The sequence below is a fragment of the Acanthaster planci genome, unplaced genomic scaffold, assembly GCF_054643075.1.
Source record: "Acanthaster planci isolate LZ-2023a unplaced genomic scaffold, COTS_SCS Contig197, whole genome shotgun sequence".
Classification (NCBI taxonomy): domain Eukaryota; kingdom Metazoa; phylum Echinodermata; class Asteroidea; order Valvatida; family Acanthasteridae; genus Acanthaster; species Acanthaster planci.
Window position 1 is genome coordinate 1 of NW_028257818.1, and position 19,317 is coordinate 19,317.

General features: G+C 40.3%; 1 protein-coding gene across 1 annotated transcript; it reads right to left on the minus strand.

The window, feature by feature from the left end:
* Nucleotides 1-130: 130 nt before the first annotated feature.
* On the minus strand, nt 131-15,020 carry LOC147795049 (uncharacterized). Its single transcript, XM_087132310.1, has 5 exons — nt 14,441-15,020; nt 4,785-4,929; nt 3,053-3,189; nt 1,506-1,641; nt 131-325 (listed from the first exon to the last, which is right to left on the minus strand). Exons 1-5 carry the CDS (start codon nt 14,672-14,674, stop codon nt 186-188), a joined length of 792 nt encoding a protein of 263 aa, XP_086988436.1. The 5' UTR covers nt 14,675-15,020; the 3' UTR covers nt 131-185.
* Between the last annotated feature and the right edge of the window lie 4,297 nt (nt 15,021-19,317).

The following is a 19,317-nucleotide window of genomic DNA, read 5'->3' on the forward strand; positions in this document are numbered from 1 at the left end:
TGTACCGTATTCCTTAGAATGGGTGTAAATGAACTCGGGGCAACTGGACCAAAGGAGTCGGCTTGGGAAGGCCCAACGGTCACGTTTTCTCTGAACTGAAAGTATTTAATGTCAAGACAACTTCACATCATTAATGTAGTCAAGTAGGCTGAAGTACGGACTACCTTACAGAGGTTTTGTATAGGTTATCTGAGCATTAGAGGGGCTGCAAATCTCAAGTTATTTTTACCGTCATAGCAGTGTATTGGATAATTGCAGAGCAGTCCCCCGTCCACAAAGTAGTCGTTGGTCTTCCCTTTCTGAACTTTCACAGGACAATACACACCTGATGAAAGAAAGTTTTCAATTACTGCTCTGTGTTCATTATTTCATGGTATTATACAACGAGGCACAACGTCAACCTAAAGATGTAACAAACATTGCCCCATTTATGCACAGGACTTCATGATGTTCGTGGCAAAACACACACCACATGTACACAAAAAACGGAAGAAATAGCGAAAGGGATGCAATGGACAGTTTCTAACCCTCAGTTATTCTGGCTAGATCGAGTCACCTCACTGTAATGCAATGGGCTCTGTATTAAACAATGATAATTAAACGAGCAATTACAACACGTGCGTCCTTGGAAAGACGCATTATGGGTATCCGTTTAGTTGACCTACAACTTGACCAGAAAACTGATATTGTCAAAAAAAGTTCTGGATTCTTTTGTAAAACTATATTATTACATGCTATTTTTGAGCAGTGTGCCTGTTAGCTTGAAACCTTTTCTAACACTCTCAATCGACGTGTTTTATTGCCAATATACAGTGGCTTAGATGGCCCCCTCTTTAAAAAGAGCAAACAATATCCGAGTTCGAAGCCATCGAAACCAGGAGGCTTTTCAACCGCCGCTATTTTTTAATGTGAGCTCATGGAGGCATTGCCAACTCAGCTCATCTCATGCTCCTTTCATGAATAAATCGAAACTACCGGGCACCAGCGCTTTTTATACAGAGGGCGGGCACACGAAACAGGGTAACTAAGAAACTGTGTAATAATGAACAATACTGTCAACCTATATCTGTTCTCGGAAATATCCCCGGTAACTGGTCTTCGGCAAAAGTGGCATTCTATTTAACATTCATCTCTCGATAAAAAGCCCTGTCGCAAAAAGTGAATGCTTTGGCTGATTTGGTCGGTTATCTACACTACCTGTCACAGTCCTGCTCTAACCAGGGTAATAGGCCACTTTTCGCGGTCGTCTTTTCCCTATAGCTGGGTATACTATGGCTGGCCGTCATTACGAAACATAAGAACCATCCACGATGTGTTAAAATACTCATCCTGCTATTAAAAAACCGAACAGAAACACTAGCTGCTACTCAATGCTAAAAAGTGCTATAACTGCTATAACTGAAGGCAAATCCCGCCACCAACCAAGGGCAATATTTCTGTGAAGTTAGGACACCCGTGTGAATGTTTTGGGCGATAGGAGAGCGGCCATTTTCTTTTTTAAATACCTGGAATACTGCAGGACATCCTGACAGCTTGTCTGATCGGCATATCGGGGGTTGTCTTAACATGGCAGTACGTGCAGTCCATGTTGTTCATGTTGGTCACAGTGATACACAGTTCCCTTCCTGTTTGCTGGTATAGCTAGTGCAAGGACAGTAAAATTAAAGTGTTTTGGAAGAAAGGCACTTTACAGTACACTTGACACCAAAAGAGATGTTATATGTTTTCGCACAAATCAGGAAGAGTATAATGTGGCACATAAAGTGTGTCTCAGAAAACGCCATCGCCTAGACCTTTGAACTTTACCACTTCACAACTCCTCCTTGAAAATAGAGGTTATATTTAGCATGCCCGTCACAGCTTCAAGTTTAATACTGTGTTTCTGAAGTGTTTTTCAATTTTTTTCATTTGTTTTTATAGGAAGAGCGCAACATTATTTGAAATAATATAACTTGAAGGACTTGTTTTCTGGCTTTAAACACTCTTTCAACAATCAGAAAAATATACGAAAATAATCAAATATTTTGCAAGTATAGGACTTCCAGGAAACTTCGAAAATAAAGCTAGACTTCATAGTTACAAAACGGTTTCGTAACATGCCGTTAAACCTTCTGCAAACCTTCATTTCTCAAAGTAAAACAAAAACGAGGAGGAATGTTGTAAACTCAATGGGAGATTACCGGTAGGCCTATACGTAAAATGTGCCAGTTGACATTTTAAATCATCGTCTAATCAACACAAACAATTCGTTTGACATCTTCTTTCCTTCTTATTGCAGTAGTAGACAAAATATCCTATTTTTTGATAATTCAGTCTACCGTATCACATTACTAAGGATTTTCCCAGCTATAATCTGTTTATCTAAATGCAATTCGTCATCATCCTGAAAAATGCTAGCCATGCTGATTTCGTGCCATACACGCCTTCATCACATTGGATCCTGATGCTGTCCTCCATACATTGCTCTATCCTCCTCTAAATTGCCAAGTTTCCCTGCAAAACACGGTGCTTCGAATACTGCACACGTACTCTTACTGCAGACAGCTCACAGCTGACTCAACTAAGTAAGCTGTATGTACATGATGTTGATAGCATAGCAAAATTTCAAACAAACCTACCTGAAAAAATTGACAAAAAAATTAATGGTCCTGGAAGAGCAAGGTTCTAAACTTACAAGCCACTGATCCTTCAAGGCCGAGGCAAAACCTTTTGCCCTCAAGTCGTATTGCTAAAGCCAAGGCCCTTAAATCGAGTCTTGTAACTTAAAGGTAGACTTTCGACAGACGCTTAGCATCAAAGCGCGTACTACATCATTAATACAGAATTCAAACCTTTTCTCATTTACATCCGCCACGCCAGTTTTGCATTTCTGGTATATTTCACAATTCTATTGCATTAATAATAACTACAATATGCCGTCCCCAATGTTTCCTCTAGCACCGTCCAAAATTCAATCTCGAATTGTCCAGCCCGCTATACTGGTCCGCACCTCATCCCCTGGCTACGCCGCTGAATTGCCAACACCCTCCCCATCCCCCTCCCATCTGCCAACCTCTTCGAATGTCAGGTCACGGTTACCCATCTTGGCCTGGACTCTATCGCCGAACCATTCGTAGATCTTGTTGCCCGGGTGCCAGCCGAACTTCCTCAGCATGTTTGGGAGTAGGCTGAGTTTACCAAATGTGGCGTCTGGAATTAGACCAGGAAAACACTGTCTTTTGAAACCTGGCAGGGTTTACTTCGAGTTATAGTCTTCCTCATCTACTCATTCATTTATAATTTTGGAAATTCAAGGGGAAGCCTTTTAGTTGCCAAAGATATATTCACCCTGGGCCCTAGGGAAATGACAATGAAGAAACGTGGAAAAGATAAATAAAAAAAATAAAATATTTAAATTACAAATAATTTTGAATAAAAAGTGGTTCACTGATTAATCAACAGCACCAAGGTTAAAAGAAGTTTAAAATCACTTTAAAATCACTTTTCTCTGACTCACATCATAAGTAAACGTACACTGCATTTCTTTTGCTTTTGTTGAAACTAAGCTGTAGTGACATTAAGCCTTGGTCAAGAGGTTCGTCATTAAGTGCCCCACATTGGCTAGCTCATGTATTCTCCGTAGTATACATGTATACATGCGCGGTGGAAAATCTAGCCAAACAGCGACCTCACGCAGCCAGACTGATATGCAAATCAGCAGACCGGGTGCCGACTTGCGGGTTGGGATTCGAGACTCGGTCGCAGAGCTAGAAGCCACCAGAGTTGCAATGACTTGAACCAGTGACTCGACTCGAGTTACAATTTTGGGTGACTCAACTTTTCTCGAGTCCTGACGAGTACTTTTCTTGTTTTGATCTTTCATTAAGTAGCAACTCTGTTTTCCCGTAGGTTTTAGCATTAATGTCGTTTGGAGACCGTGGGGCTTCTATAATAAGTCTGTAACATTCTTATTTGCTTATCCAAACACGTCCTCTGGCGTATGAACGTCTCTGCTAGCGGTGTAAAAAGCGTGGAATTTGGACTAGCTAATAAACACGAATACATTGACCGCGCAAAATGCATAACGTATATACACGGAGCAATAAGAATGTCTCTGTATAAACCAGTGACCCGATCCATGAAATGAAGTATTGTTAGAATCACTTTTTGTGTATCTCTGTACTCTTCCTCAATGTATCAAGATTGTTTGACATCTTATTTGAGGTACCTCGACTAAAAAGTGCACTTATAAATATTTAACATTGATCAAGCATTTCTGGACTACTGAGGGCGCTTTTCTTTTGATGTAAATCCAGGAAGACATGGTTCATTCTCCATATTTTCATGTTCAAATTTGACCTCCAACTTTGCTTTCTGAAAATATTTCTGTGAAAAGGTTTGCTTACTGGCTTATTGTCACATGCTTACCCAGTAAATTCCCATAGGAAATGAAATCTACGGTAGTAGTGTTTCAATAAATCTAGAAATTTTCTTTGCACAAATCAGTGCAACATCGAGGTTCAGTGTCTTGGATGACATCACAGTTTCGCTAATAAGTATGCAAAGAGTATTAGTAAAAAAACTAAAAATGCTGCAAAACATGGGTTAAAATTGCACAACAAAATATTAAAATATTTCTCATGGTCCCTTTAACGTGCGAAATAATTGTATGTGATTAGCAATTAAGTGTTGGAATAAGGCTTTGACGTCAGGTGTGCATGACTTGAGCACATGCAGAAAACTGATTCGTTCTTGTAATCGAGAGAGTTTATGTGGGAAGTAAGTACCACCCCATAGACACTTACCAAGAAATACTTTGTTATCCCAGCTTGAGAACTTTTCGATGTCGTGCGAGTTGTATCCGACAGCCCCAAATGCAGCGACCACGGAACCGGCACTGGCCCCGGCGAATCGTTTGATGTTGCCCCAGTAACCCAACTCTTCAAGAACCTGTGGTCAAGGCATGAAAAGTTTCAGAATGTGATTGTCAAAAATAACAGCTTTGCCTCCAAGAAGGAAAACTCTCGAAGTCTACCGTCAGCAGATTTTGTAATGCATACAATAATGCAAAACGTAGCACACAATGATTGGAGAACTTCAAAAAATTTAAGCTGATATAAGTGTCGTTTTTGTGAAACATCCAACACCGTCTAATAGAATGAAAGTAGTTTTTCTGACTGAAGAGGTGAGTGTATTTGTAGTAGTCGGGATACCAGATCCGATGATTCCGACTACTTTACGAATCAAGGGTCCGGTTTCACCCAATGTCCACATGACCAACTTTTCTGGAAATAGCCGAATGGTATTCCGAAGTCATCCTGTCTAAATTCGGCATGTTCGGATTGTACCGTTGACGGTCGGTTATTCCTGGCCGGGTAGATAGGCTAGCTGTTGAACGCATCCTACAATAGTTGACTTTATTCACTGAAATCGAGGGTCGCCTTGGCCGAAATGCAGAATTTAACTTTCTTCGACCAATGTAGGCTTTACGCCTGAAACATGCCCTCGGTGGGGATACACTTGCAGTCAATTGGCCACTGTATGTGGGAAAAGCCTCATTTTATGAGATGTTGCCACAAATCAAAAACACCCGGGCTCTCAACTTCTGACCCCTGACCCTTACGTCATATATATTTATATCCATGGGTGATGCATGACCTACGAGATTTTATCAAGAGTCGTCAGGGAATCTTTGGGTAGGGAACCAGACTATATTTGTAGGGGAAAACGTTAAGACGAGAGAACGACATTCAATTTACCACCAAGCAACATAAACACGATTTTAGGACCCTTTAACCAAACCAAGATAGAACTAGTTCGACCCCAACCAATTATACTCTTTTTTTCTCTCCTTAAGAATGTCCTTGTGGGGTACTATTCGAGTCAGACATTCGAGTCAAAAGCCAATAGTCTATACACACTTGCTAAGTTGCCCAATTGCTAAGTTGGCCTGTGCGATTAATGATACACCCTACAAGAAGTCAATCCAATTGTAGGGTGCTATTCGTAATTGACTGGCGGTGTAGGGCCTATTACTGTTCCTAGTTTATAAGCTTCCCACAAGTGCCAATTATATAAGAGCACAAACATCATTTTTGGTACTAAGACGATCCTGTCATGTCTTTCTGTTCTTCATATTGGACTTGCGCTTTTCCTTATCGTGTCTATGAAGTTTATACACAAAAGCAGCTTGAACTATACTCCTCAGGGATACTGCTTCCTCATTGGAGTCAAAGATCAATCACATGACCACTCACGCATGACCACCAAACCCACAAATGCACTTGAGGGGATATACATAACACCAAAAAATCAACGAAAGTTGGTATGCTTATCATCTAATTCCTTGGAACACGAAAAGCACGTTTTCACAATGCAGTTAAGATAACAAAACGTTCGCCCTCACCAATTGCTTAAGTTTCCTATTTTTTTCATTGCAGACATTGGAGTCAAAAATCAATAGTCTGTGTTGCCCTGTTGTGCGATTAATGATACATTCCACAAGAATCCGCCAAGTAATATTTAATCTATCCTGAAGAGTGCATGGGGCTAATATTCTTGGTATCTTGATATTCATTTTCCCTGATACATTGGAAACAAAGAGAAAGGGGCAGCCACTGTCACAATGTCGTTCTCTTTCTGTTAGCGATGCGCCAAGGAGAACTATGATAACACATTCACGTCTGTATAGACACTCAGACGTCATAGGGATTGTACCAAGGCATTCCAGTGGCGATAACAGTTGACCCCGCAGCAATTAATACTTCATCCTTGGACACAGACTTAGGAAGTATTTCGTGGCTGTATTGATAGCCAAAATCGAAAGACTTGACGTGGGATTTTATGAGCATAATGTTTCATTGTCGTGCATTCCTTTCCTTAGTCTTATCTGATTTGTCTTGAACTTTACATCTATCATCATCAATATCAATCTCTCCCCCCAAATGACAGCGGTTAAATTAGCCTCCTAAATCAAATTATTAATATAGCATGCTCTCGTTCCGACATGAAATAAAAAAAAAACTCAGGATTTTTCAAAAGGAGGTTGGCAGTAATGAAAATGGGTACATGCATGAACACATATAGAGCACTTAATTTTATGACATAAGGTTACACTTCTTAGCTGTATCTAGTTTGTGAGAAACATGTTACTTGCATGCAACACTGATTTTTAAGTTCAACTAATACCTGTACGAGGACAATAATTACCCTGCTTCCACATGCACCTGTCATCATCGCCAGAGAATAGACGCGGAAGCGAATAGATGAAATGTTGCATGAAAGTGGTTCATTGCAATACAGGCAACACTTTTAGAGATTCCAACTGATTTGTTTGTAAACGTTTCAGAAAATGAGTGTGTGGTCAATATGAGTGTGACCTCAACTTTTCTCTTTTTCATCGACGGTTCAGCATTTCCACCGTGCAAGCGCACGGAGGAAAAGGGGAAAAAAAGGTGTTCGAACCGAAATGGCATACAGATCTCATGACGATCCATTTATGCCGTGTGTTTACATTTTAATATAAGGTGAAGACCCCAAACACAAAACACACACCAACATTGCTGCATTGCATAGCTCCGTCATTCGCTTGTAGTTTAGAAAAAGTGACGAAAATGCTCTTTTTTTCTTGAACACGGAAAACTATTTTAAGCTGTTTGTCACATCTTCCTTGATTGTTCTTCCTTTTACAACGGATAACCCTCAGTCCCAAAATACTGAACTTGTTTTTCAGAGAGGGAGAGATTGTTAAATGTACTTTTTTTAGGTTTATAGGGGAGTCTCTTTTAAGGCTGCGTGTGGAACCAATAAAAATACATGTAGTTTATAAAAACTTAAAAGTAAAAACTGGAAACTCGAAAACTATTCATGTAAATGCCTTAGATACTTTTCCTATTCGGCAACAAACAAAGTGACAGTGTATGATTAAAACATTTGATAATGCCCACTGCGATTTGCTGGCATACGAGACAGTTTAATGGTCCCTATTGGTCAAGAAACTCGCCATGCACACGCCAAGTCTATTCAAAGGAACTTCTTCTGGAGTACTTGCACAAGGAAATGGATGCAGTTGTTCAGGACTAAAATGACACCGACTTCTTTTGACAATCTAACTAAAATGATTTTTTATGGATGGGGATAAATATATGACTGGTCAGTCTTAAACTAACGATTAAGACTGGCTCAGGAGACTGTATGAACGCTGATAATGTCCCCGCTCGGGCATTAGCCCCATCCATTCTTCTGAGCCGGTCTTTGAAAAGACTTTAAATTGTATTTTTCAAATTAACTTCATAGACGGCTTGTATGTATTAAATTCAATTTTGTTTGTAACGGGGCAAGCCTCCCGTTTTAGGCCAACCATGAGAACGAAATGCTAAACAAAGTTCAAGTGGGTGTAAACACACACCACTTTAAGTGCTCCTTATGTAGGTGCGCTTTCCGTGCAAAATGAGAAATGATCCAGTACGAAGTTTCAGCACAGGAAACGGAAAAAAGACGTAGTTTCGTAATATCCAGTGACATAATGTTTAAATGATCTTAATGAGATGTACGTATTGCCAGGTAGGCACCGGTGTGTATCTGGAGGTCAGTTCCAACGCTGGACATGCCTTGGACTTGCACTCGAGGCAGTGACAGTCGGTGACAAAATTTTGCTGCAGTTGACTACCTTAAAAACGGGCTTACAAACGAAAAACATCGTTATGAGGAAGTGTCGTGATTGTCCATATGGATGAGTATCTTTCACAATTTTCACATCCCCCACTGGCTGTTTTTAAAGTCAGAAGTAGGTTCCAAAATAGAAGAAAACGAAATTATGCATGCATAATATTATGTTCATAGAGCAACATTAAATTACTGGAGGGCTATAGGTTCCCGTTCCCGGTGCTTGGTTTTTCATATTCATGAGCAGCCTTCCTCACACATAAATTATCAATATCCTGAATATCATGTCATAGGGTGAAAATAACCATACTAGAATTCTGCAAGAGTTACCTTTTCCCCTTTTTTTGCACGGTAGGCATCACAAAATAGGATTTAACGTACGTTAGTCCAAAAGTACTAGTTAGTCCTCAGCTCTCGCTGTCTTACTCTCTATCTGCCTATTCTTGTAAATCTGCCCATCTTCTTGTACAACTTAGTCAAATTTAGCCTAGTATCATGCATAAATCTGTTTAGAGTTTTGTTCCTTCCATATCCCTATTTACTTTCTCTCGGTCTTCCAAAATATCCTGCTGAGTATCATTATCTTTTAAGGCCTTGTCACACTACAGCCTTTCAACCCAGGTTGAACTCAACCCTGAGCGAGCCCATGGCCGCGCCCTGGGTTGAAAATTGAATTTTTCAACCAAGCATTCAACCCAGCATTGTTTCACACTTGTTTCGTGTGAATTGAGCTTACTTGGATGAGTTCAACCCCGTGAGCACAAACAATTTTCAACCCGGGTTGAAAATCTCAACCCTGGTCCGGAGCAGGTGGGAGCAGGGATGAAAATTTTCAAGTGTGAATCGCCGCCAGTTTCAACCCTGTGTCAACCCCGAGATTTGTCCAGTGTGAAAAGGCCTTTTGATGTAGGTAACTTGGCAAGAAGTCTTGCACTTATTAAAAACATTTGCCTGACCGCCAAAAGGGTCTTTCTATTGGCCTTATCTCTGGCTTGATCTTCCGCCACACCCCTGTCGGTGTTCTTTTAATGGTTTTTACTCCAAATTTCCTCGATGGCTTCCTTTGACTCTTGTAGCCAATCTATATAGGCGACATTGTCTTCCAAATCCGCTAATGAGCAATGAAATGACCCAATGAGAAATTGAAAGAGCAAGAAAGTGATGAAATTTGCAAGAAATGAGCAATCGAATGAGCAAATGAACAATGGAATGAGCAGTTGTTCTTTTTTAACTATTTTTTTTCATGTAAAGATCATCCTTCGTAGGGTCAACATGAGTGTTATTTCTGCAGTCATACTCCATGCTTGTCACTGGTGTGAAAAAAGATGGGCAGAGACATAACCTGCGGAGACAGGTGGAAAAAACAAAGGAACAGAGGAATGCTGAAGGGATGAGGTTCGGCGAAGATCCTGAAGTTATTCACTATGAATACCCTGACGTGTTATTCTGAACCTGACAAATATAGCCTTCTGATAGCTCTCTGTGAACATGCATGTACAGTGGAACGCCGCTATAACGAACAAGACGGGTCCACGCTACAGCGGACGTTCGGGGCAGCGAAATTAACTGCCGAACGTTTCCTGCCATGTTGAATAGGGCCCTCTCTTGCCTAACTGAAGTATGGAAATCCCTATCTGCCGTCGTGCGTTGTGCGTCGTCCGTCGTGCGTCGCCCGTCGTGCGTCGCCCGTCGTTGTTTTTTTTTTGTCACGATTGCGCAGTGGTATTTTTAACTTTGACCCTTGATCGTTTCACATGTACATGTCCTTGTTCGATTGATCCACCATGCCTGACTCTCATTTTAGCAACAGAACTAGAAGATGTACAAGTATTCGTGTTTGAGTTGCGCCAAACTCCAATTGAAAGAAGAAAGAAAGAACGTGTATATGAAATAATACCGTTTTGGTATAAATAAATAAATTCACAAAATAGACTTTTGTTAGGGTATATTGTTTTTCTCGATAACTTAGTTACTCTAGACGTAACTTTACTTGTTAACAGCCTGATTTTAGGTCTATAGCCTACGTAATATTTCTGTCTGTCCCTGCACGATATCCCACAGAGCGGAATGTAAATAATAGATTATTTACAAGGTTTGATTCCTTAATAATTTTCATAAGAGACGAACTGATTCAACATTATTTTGAGGGAGGGTATACCTGTGATGAAATCTGCTGTATACTCCAAGTTAGACATGACTTTCGTTGCAGGTTGGCTCACAGAAGTCTTTTAAACAGTAACGTTACTTGTTAGCCCCCTAAATAATGCTGATGTGCTTGACAACCTGCTCTCATTGGTCTATCCACCACGGCATACACACCCACAAAAACCAACACGTCATATTTTCTGAAACTTAAACCAAGTGGTAATTGCCACCTAACAATACATTTTAAAAACAGTTTGTTATCCACAGCACGTCTAGTATGTCTGGATATCAAGGTGAAATTGAGAGAACAAGATTGAATGTATGTATCGGTTGGCAGATTTCTTCCTGGAATTTGATGAAAACAAGTCGGCACATTTTTACAGTATGCAAATTAGAATAACACTGTGGATAAGTTGGCCGGAACATTTTTGCTGAAAATGTTTTTCCCCCAAAACACTTGGTTGAATTCTCAGAGAGACGATATTTTCTTGTCAAGGGGCAGGGGTAGTCTAGCATTATTGGAATTAATTATGTGACTAGTATATGCTTTGCAGGTGGGATTTGTACTTGCCTTATTCGGAAAAGATCTTTAGAAGTGAATGGAATCATCACATTGTTATTTGTTAAACCCCGGCTTTTGCATGTCCTATGCAACCCATTTGATTTTTGATGGGCGACGCACGACGGACTACGGACGACGGAAAATGGCATGTTTGGAACTGGTAAATGGCAGAATTGGGACACAACAAAAAGCAAAATGCGACGGACGACGGGCGACGGCAGATATGGAATTCCATACTGAAGTGCACCCTCTTGTGATAATGCTTCGCAGTTTTCCCGATGTTTTGCTGTTGCACTCACGTTTAAGGTGCTCTGGCCGTTACTAGAAGACGACTTCGAACATGTGCCGACCAGTGACTCATGTTATTACATGTACCCAGTTTCTCAGCTAGCTAATTACAATGAACTCTTCAACAACTAGTGGCTTTCCCTTCTAACCCTTGAGGAAATAATGGTCATTTGTCATTCTCCAACATAAAAACACCGACTGTTTTATCAAGTTGGCGTTTGGGAATTACAAACGGCAACTGAATAATGTTCGGTAGGTTTTGAGCACAACATATTGGGATCCAAGGATGCTGTTCAGTATAGATAAATGTTTGGTATAGCGGTGTTCGGTGTCGCTGCGTTCCACTGCACTAGTGTTGAAGGATATCACAATTTTATCATTAAAATACGATGTTGCCCCCAAATTGGAATCGCCTATATGCGCTTTCAAAAATTATCGAAATATGGGATATTTCGGTTTTTTATCAGCAATTTTCTCAACCTGAGTCTCCCCCCAAAATAAACCAAGGAAACTGTTTTCCCTCTCAAGTTACTGGCTTATATCAACTGGGTAAAATCTAATCTCTTTGAGGTTTTGCTATAATGTATGTAAGGTGTCAAACATCAGGTATTAAGATGATTAAATGCTAATCATTTTAAATAAGCATCGATTTTCATGAAAAGTACACACGTACCAAGACTCAAGCGCAGCTGTAATGGAAATTCCTACAGGTGTTTCAGATCTAACACAATGTAAAATTTACAGTATATTCTAGTAACGTGCGCATATTAAAATCATGTCATTATAACCCCACGTCAATATATTCTTATACGGGATATATCGTTTTTTATCAGCGATTTTCTCAACCTGAGTTTCTAAAAAAATAAATCAGGGAAACTGTTTTCCCTCAAAAGTTACGGGTTTACGTCGACTGGGTGAAAGCCAATCTCTTTGAGATTTTGCTATAATGTATGTAAGGTGTCAGATCTCAGATATTAAACAGATCAAATGCCAATCATTTAAATAAGCAGCGATTTTCCTGAAAAGTGCACACGTGCCAAGACCCAAGCGCAGCTGTAACGCAACTTCCTACGGGTGTTTCAGATCTAACACAATGTAAAATGTACAGTGTAATACTTATTACCGCTAATTGGTCATTAGGGAGACATTCCCATAAGAACTTTACTGTCTCATAATTCAATATTCCCTAATCTGATCTGAACCAAGCTTTGTATGTTTTCATTTTAGGCCCTAAACTATCATCTCTCCAAATATGGACGGTAAAATTCGGCCTCCTTCTGGTAGTTTGAAAATAGGGAGACACTGAAATGTCTCCCTAAAAGCCAATGTCTCCCTAATGCTGAAAAATTTACCACAAAATGTCTCCCAAATGACCTATTTGTAAATATACGTGCGCATATTATAATTATGTCATTACAACCTGACGTTTATATATTCTTATAACCGTAACGATGTTTTTGCATCTTATGAACATTTAACAATGGATGTTTATTTTGCCACAGCCCGCATAAATCGCCAATTAGGAATTTTAAGCTCTGTTTTCGGGATGTGCGTGTATAAACCATTCATTTTGACGAGAAGAATTTTTTCGATAGCTGCCAAACTTGCAGTTTTGTACGCAAAAGAAAAACCGTGGTTTTCGGAGCCGTCAAACCATGCAATAACAAATAGTTTCCACGCGGTTGTCGGTGCTGATGTCTCAGGAACGGTGCCTGATTCTCGAGGAAAACAGATTTGCAGAAGACAGTTGTTTGTCAGTAAGTTTACGTATACAACAAACGACGTGGCTGTTTCAGCCTGTATTAATTGGTTTAAAGGCATTTTCCCAAGCCACATTGCTTGTGCATTGACATTTACAGTCGGGAAGTTCTTTTTAACCATGCACAATTTGGTAACGATTTTACCGTCGCAGCGACCAAAATCAACGACAAAAATATCAATGTCGACAGCACTGACATGTACCAAGCTTAATTAAATGTCTGTGGTTGAATAATCGGTTTGTAAACATCCTGATACTTCCGCCAACAATTCAATAATTAGATATGATTTCCATACCCAACCCCTTATCACATACCTACAGGTTGTTCAGACGTGTATTCAACCCCTATTATTGCATTTAGAGTTAATCTCTGAAAGTGATTGCAGAATTTGTTTTCCTTCGTAGACATTACAGATTCAGCTCCTGTGAGTAAGTTCTTGTGTTCTCATGGCGTTTCATGTGTTTTTTGTGTGACTGAAGTTGTCACCGAAGTAAACAAGCTCAATTAAGTTATTTGAGTAAACGGTTGAATACGTTACGAAATAAAATTTTATATTGCTGTGTTTGCTCGTATTTTTTATGCGCAATTTTTATAATTGATTTGCATATAACCCCCTGAGGGTCCCTCCATTCGATTAAAATGTACCACTTCACAGAAACAAAACGCTTGCCATAATGAAGATATTTGCGGGCCAGTTAAGACTCACAAGATGTCATGATCTGATGGCAAGATACCCAATATCGAAGACGACTCCATTTGTCAGGACATGCACTCATTCACCCACACGGGATTTTTCGTATTTTGGTCTTTCATAAAGTAACAGCAAGAATTTTTTCATTGAAGGAAGGTTTCGCTTGGCTATCTGTAATGCTTACCACAGTTGGCATTTAAAGGACGCCTGTCATGCCTGTCAACCAAATTCTATTTTTATATCCTCAGGAGTCGACCATTAAAAGCCATTAGTGTGTGGTTTATGTTGCATATACAGGTTAAGAGAAAACTCTATTAGTTGACAAAACTAGTATATACGAGGCTCACTGACCCGAATTGCTCCAACTGCAGCAAATGCCTTGCTCCCACCACCTTCAACGGAGAAGTTAGTGAATTGGAAGACGTATCCCTCTAGTTCCTCCTTTTGACTAGGCGTGAGGAAGGGGGAAGTCGACGCCACAACGGGCTTACTAGCCTGACCTCCATCGCCTTGTCCTTGAATGTGCGACATGTACAGATTCGTATTACCTGATCTCTTGGCAAATTCTGAGGGTGCGTCGGTCATAGTCGGGAAAGGCTGTCTCCGTTACGAACTTACGTGAGGTAGGCCAAGCGTTGGTCGATTGCGAAATGATGTACATGTACATGTATACCTGACAAAACAGGTCACGTGTACAAGCCAATGTGGCATGAACAGTAAGGGTGCATTCGATTAGCTTACACGTGTAAGTCAAACTTACACGAGAGCGTCCGTTTAGCCATCACGTGATCCTCGTGCCTGCCCTGGTGTCAGTCAGCCACTATTACCCCGGCTGGCGAGTGGGTCCCTGGAGGCTGTCCGAGTGTAATGGCGTCACGGATGGACTGTTCGTGCATGGACGTACATGATGGAACGTGGCGGTGACTTGACCTTTTTCCCAGAATGCCTTGGCGATTGCACTGCAGCGTTCGATTACCCTCATTTCGAGGCTGCCCTTGCGTGTAACACTGGTGTGTTCAGGGAACCTAATCGAACGCACCCTAAGTCTGCTTGCCTTCCCCACGGATCCCAATACGACGCTTTTAGCGTCGATCTGCGCACTTCTGCATTTGAAAACGAGGCTGTATGTGTCAGTTTCAGTTTTTAATACGGTCAGACGATTGAAAGTAAGGAGTCAAGACACAAAATACATAAAGGTATGTTAAATTCAGACTTTTCAGACTGCAAATTTTTGTGGAAGAGTCTTTCAGTATGACAGACACGTAAAATCAAAAGAAAAAATAACGGCAATTTACCGCGAACAAACGTATCTGTACATGTGATGGTTGTGTGTCCGCATGCGCAGTGGGCGTGGTTTGTGCAGTGGGCGTGGTTTAAACAGAAGTGGAGTCACACTTACGAACCAGATACTGCATGGACTGTGTCGACTCTGCGGGCAAGCGCGACTAAGTTCAACACAGAGAGCCTCGGTTCCGATGAGGATATGCGCAGACGGCGCTAATGTGAAAACCCTCTATGCTCGTACTGCGAAAATGAAACAAGGTTTTAAGTCGTTTTTAAAATCCACTCCTAATGAAATTTTTATTTTAGAAATTAAACAGTGCATTTTCCGAAAGTGGCCCGAAAAAACTATAATATTTACATCACTTAACAAAAAAGCCCACGTATACAAGCATTTCTGGCAGGAACAGTCAGCATGCCCTCACGACGCACTTTCATGTATAATATGATGCTATTCGTACGGCGCTCTGTGAGTGCCATCCGACTTGTTCAGATACTGAGATAATTTATCTTTGTAAATCGACTTATAGAGCGTATTTAGTCGATTTAACGAGATAAATGATATAGTTAAGTTGACTTCCTAAGTACAGTAAGTCGACATCGCGAGATATTTTATGACATCAAGCCTGCTTCCAGAGTTCCCTATATCGACTTGGCGGGATAGTTTATGTCATCAAATCTACTTCCAGAACTCGGTATGTCGTCTCGGAGAGATAATTTTTCGTTGTCAAGTCTACTTCCGGATTTTGCTTGTGTCAACTTGGCGAGATAAGTTAAATACTCAAGTCGAATTACCAATTCTTGTTAGTCGACTTGGCAATACAATTCATGTCATCAAGTCTACTTTCAGAATTCATTATGTCGACTCGTCGACACAAATTTTGCTATCAAGTCGTTTTCCAAATTCTAGCAAGTCGACTTGGCGAGAAAATACGCTTCAGGTCACGTTCATACTTGTGAGTAGTCAGTTCATGCCTGCATGGTGTACACTTGATGACATAAATTATCTCGCCAAGTCGACTTACTAGAATTAGGAAATCGACTCACTGACATAGATTATCTTTTCAAGTCTACCTTCCAGAATTAGGAAGTTGGATTGACTTCATAAATTTTTTTGCCAAGTCGTCTTCCCACAATTTTAAAGTCGACTTGAAAAAAATATAAATTATCTCGCCAAGTCGACATAGGGAATTCAGAAAGTAGAAATATCTCCCAAGTCGACTTACTATAATTTGGAAGTCGACTTGACTACATCATTTATCTCGTTAAATCGACTAAATACACTTTATAAGTCGAATTAATAAGAAATATTATCTCGGTATCTGAACAAGTCCTGAGGCTCCGTATATTCGCTCACCGTGTGCTTTAATTCAATGATCGAGGAATTACATTATGTACAACTACGGAGTTCCGATGAACAAGAGGGTGCCATCTCTGCGTGAACGAATTAGCAATTCGCACATTAGCAATTCTTGCAATTCCAATATTTAGCCTAGCAATCAGAAAATGTTGATTTCTTTGTGTTTTGAGCCAGGATGAATTAGAATAAATCTACTTTATAGCATTGGTATGTAAATGATGCTCGGTCAACAGTTCAGGTAGGGCAATTCGAACAGGGAATGGTACTGCCGGGTTAATTGTGCAGCAGGTTCTGCACTTAACGACGGCGAGAAATAACGTTAACACACCGACATTTTAAAACGGAAAACGTCCAATTATCTAAAGTACCTCAAGTACATGTACATGTATTTGTAATAACTCAAATAAGAGCGGGTTTCGGTGTTTGACGTAGCCTGAAGACATTGACTGGCATAGTTCGGAGGGGGGTTCGTATGCAGTGAACACTTTGACATTTGCCTCTGAGGCAATCACTTTGAGGCAGTTGTCAAATTTCAGTGTGTTAGTTATTTTGTGAAGAACTTTAGTTTCGTGCCTTCGGTCCACTCGAGGGAGGTAATTTGCATGCTCATTACTATGCGTCCACACCCTCGCAGAATTCCTTAGCTTATCATTCAAGCGTGTCCTTATATAAAGGTATTTATTCTCATTTAGTCCCTTCACTCAGTGTTCGCACTTACACCGAGATTGACTTCCACTCATCCAATTTTCGCGTTATCACCTACGCCTTTTCTAACCCTAAGCTCCGTTCCTCTCCTCCGTCCTTATCATACTTAATTCGTCATTTTCCTTCCTGTTCATGTCACCTGATTTTTTGTAGTTGTTGTTGTTGTTTTAGGGCTTGCCAGCTGTTGACATCTGCTACTTCTGCAGTATGTCAGGCCTTCGGGCTCGTACCAGACTCTTTCCAGCCGTCCCATCCGAGTCACTGGTTAAAGGGTACAGGCAGTATGCGCCCTGGTCCGTGCCACTCGTCGAGAGAGCCTTATTACCACAATCTGATAATCCCCCAAACCCCTCTTCAGCTTCTTCGTCACCAATGATCATCCCTCGCAACAGACCTTTCCAAGTCTTGATAGATAACATTATGCGAAAAGTTCGACGACGTTCTCAAGCTACCATGCACAAATAACTCCCTTTTCATTTACCTCATCTATAATTCAGTCTGGTTATATTGTTCTTTCCACGCAAACGACCCCTAACAATGAGTTCCAATAAGCCGGATTCGTGACAAAATCGGCTCTAGAGCTTCTAGCCACCTCTCGAAGTATAGAGAGCCCCACCCTTCCTAAATAAAAACGAAAGAATAATACGATGACCAACACAATGGAAAAATACAACGGTATAGTTGTGTTACATTTTTAATTTCTGGATAAGGAAGGTACAGGAATCCACTAACGAATGTTGCGATGGTAAATGGTAAAAGCAGCTGTCTTGGAATTTTTTAAACTTTATTAAGAATATCTCCCGTTTTGACAAGGAAATCACAGGAACCCCACCATTATCAGCTTATAAATACATGCATTTTTGGACCAAATTCGGAGATGTTAAAGGATCCAGGAAAGAACTTTTTATTAGAATCACATTTTGTGTATCTCTGTATTTTTCTTTTATAGACATCTTTTTTGAGTTATGTGAACTGGACGGTGCACTTTTTCAAACACTGAAAATTGACCAAGCATTTCTGGACAAGTAAGAGCGCTTTTGCTTTGACGTCAATCCAGGAAGACATGGTTCAGGTTGCATGTTGTCATATTCAAATTGTGAATCTCAAATTTGTTATCTTGGAACATTTCTGTGAAAAGTATTTTGGAAAGAATTCCATATACGAAGTTCACTTTTTAGGAGAAATTTTTGCTCCAGGACAGATTTTAAAAGGGGCGACATTTATTTTTGGGGGATAGAGATGTGAAAGGGGGTTCAGTAACTTAGGGGGACAGGTTTAAAAAGAAGGGGCCCCACGCAATAAAACGGCAAAAAAGTGAGTCCTTTTGCCGTTCTTTTTTTCCCTACTATATCCTCTACCGTTTCCTCTTTCCTTCACTATCCCGTCCTTTTATTTCTCCACAGTTTTCCTGTCATTAGTACAAGGATTATTACAGTTAGTATACACATTTAAGACATTTAATCCAAATTGTGTCGTAAAGGGGAAGCGAACCTGCAATGAAGAGAACTGTTAGGTATAGAAATACAGCAGTCTAACTGACCACGCCACACGAGCGCTTGTTGCCGGAGAAAGTCGATATGTTCCATATAAAGTTACGGTTGAATTAAGGAGAGGTCAAGATGAGGTCAAGATGAATATTTAAAAAAATTAAATATTTTATGAAACTGAATATGTAATTATTCACGAATATTTGTATAAATTAGAATATTTAAATATTAATAAATGTGGCTATCCGTTGTTAATATAAGTAGGTTGTGCCAAAGGAAATCAACTAGGTAAGGTACATGTCTGAGCACAATTGACTGTATGACGTGAGTTATCTCCGTACGTCGTATTATGTAAACCAAGAGAGAAAGAACAAGTAGAAATGCAGTCGGCCGTA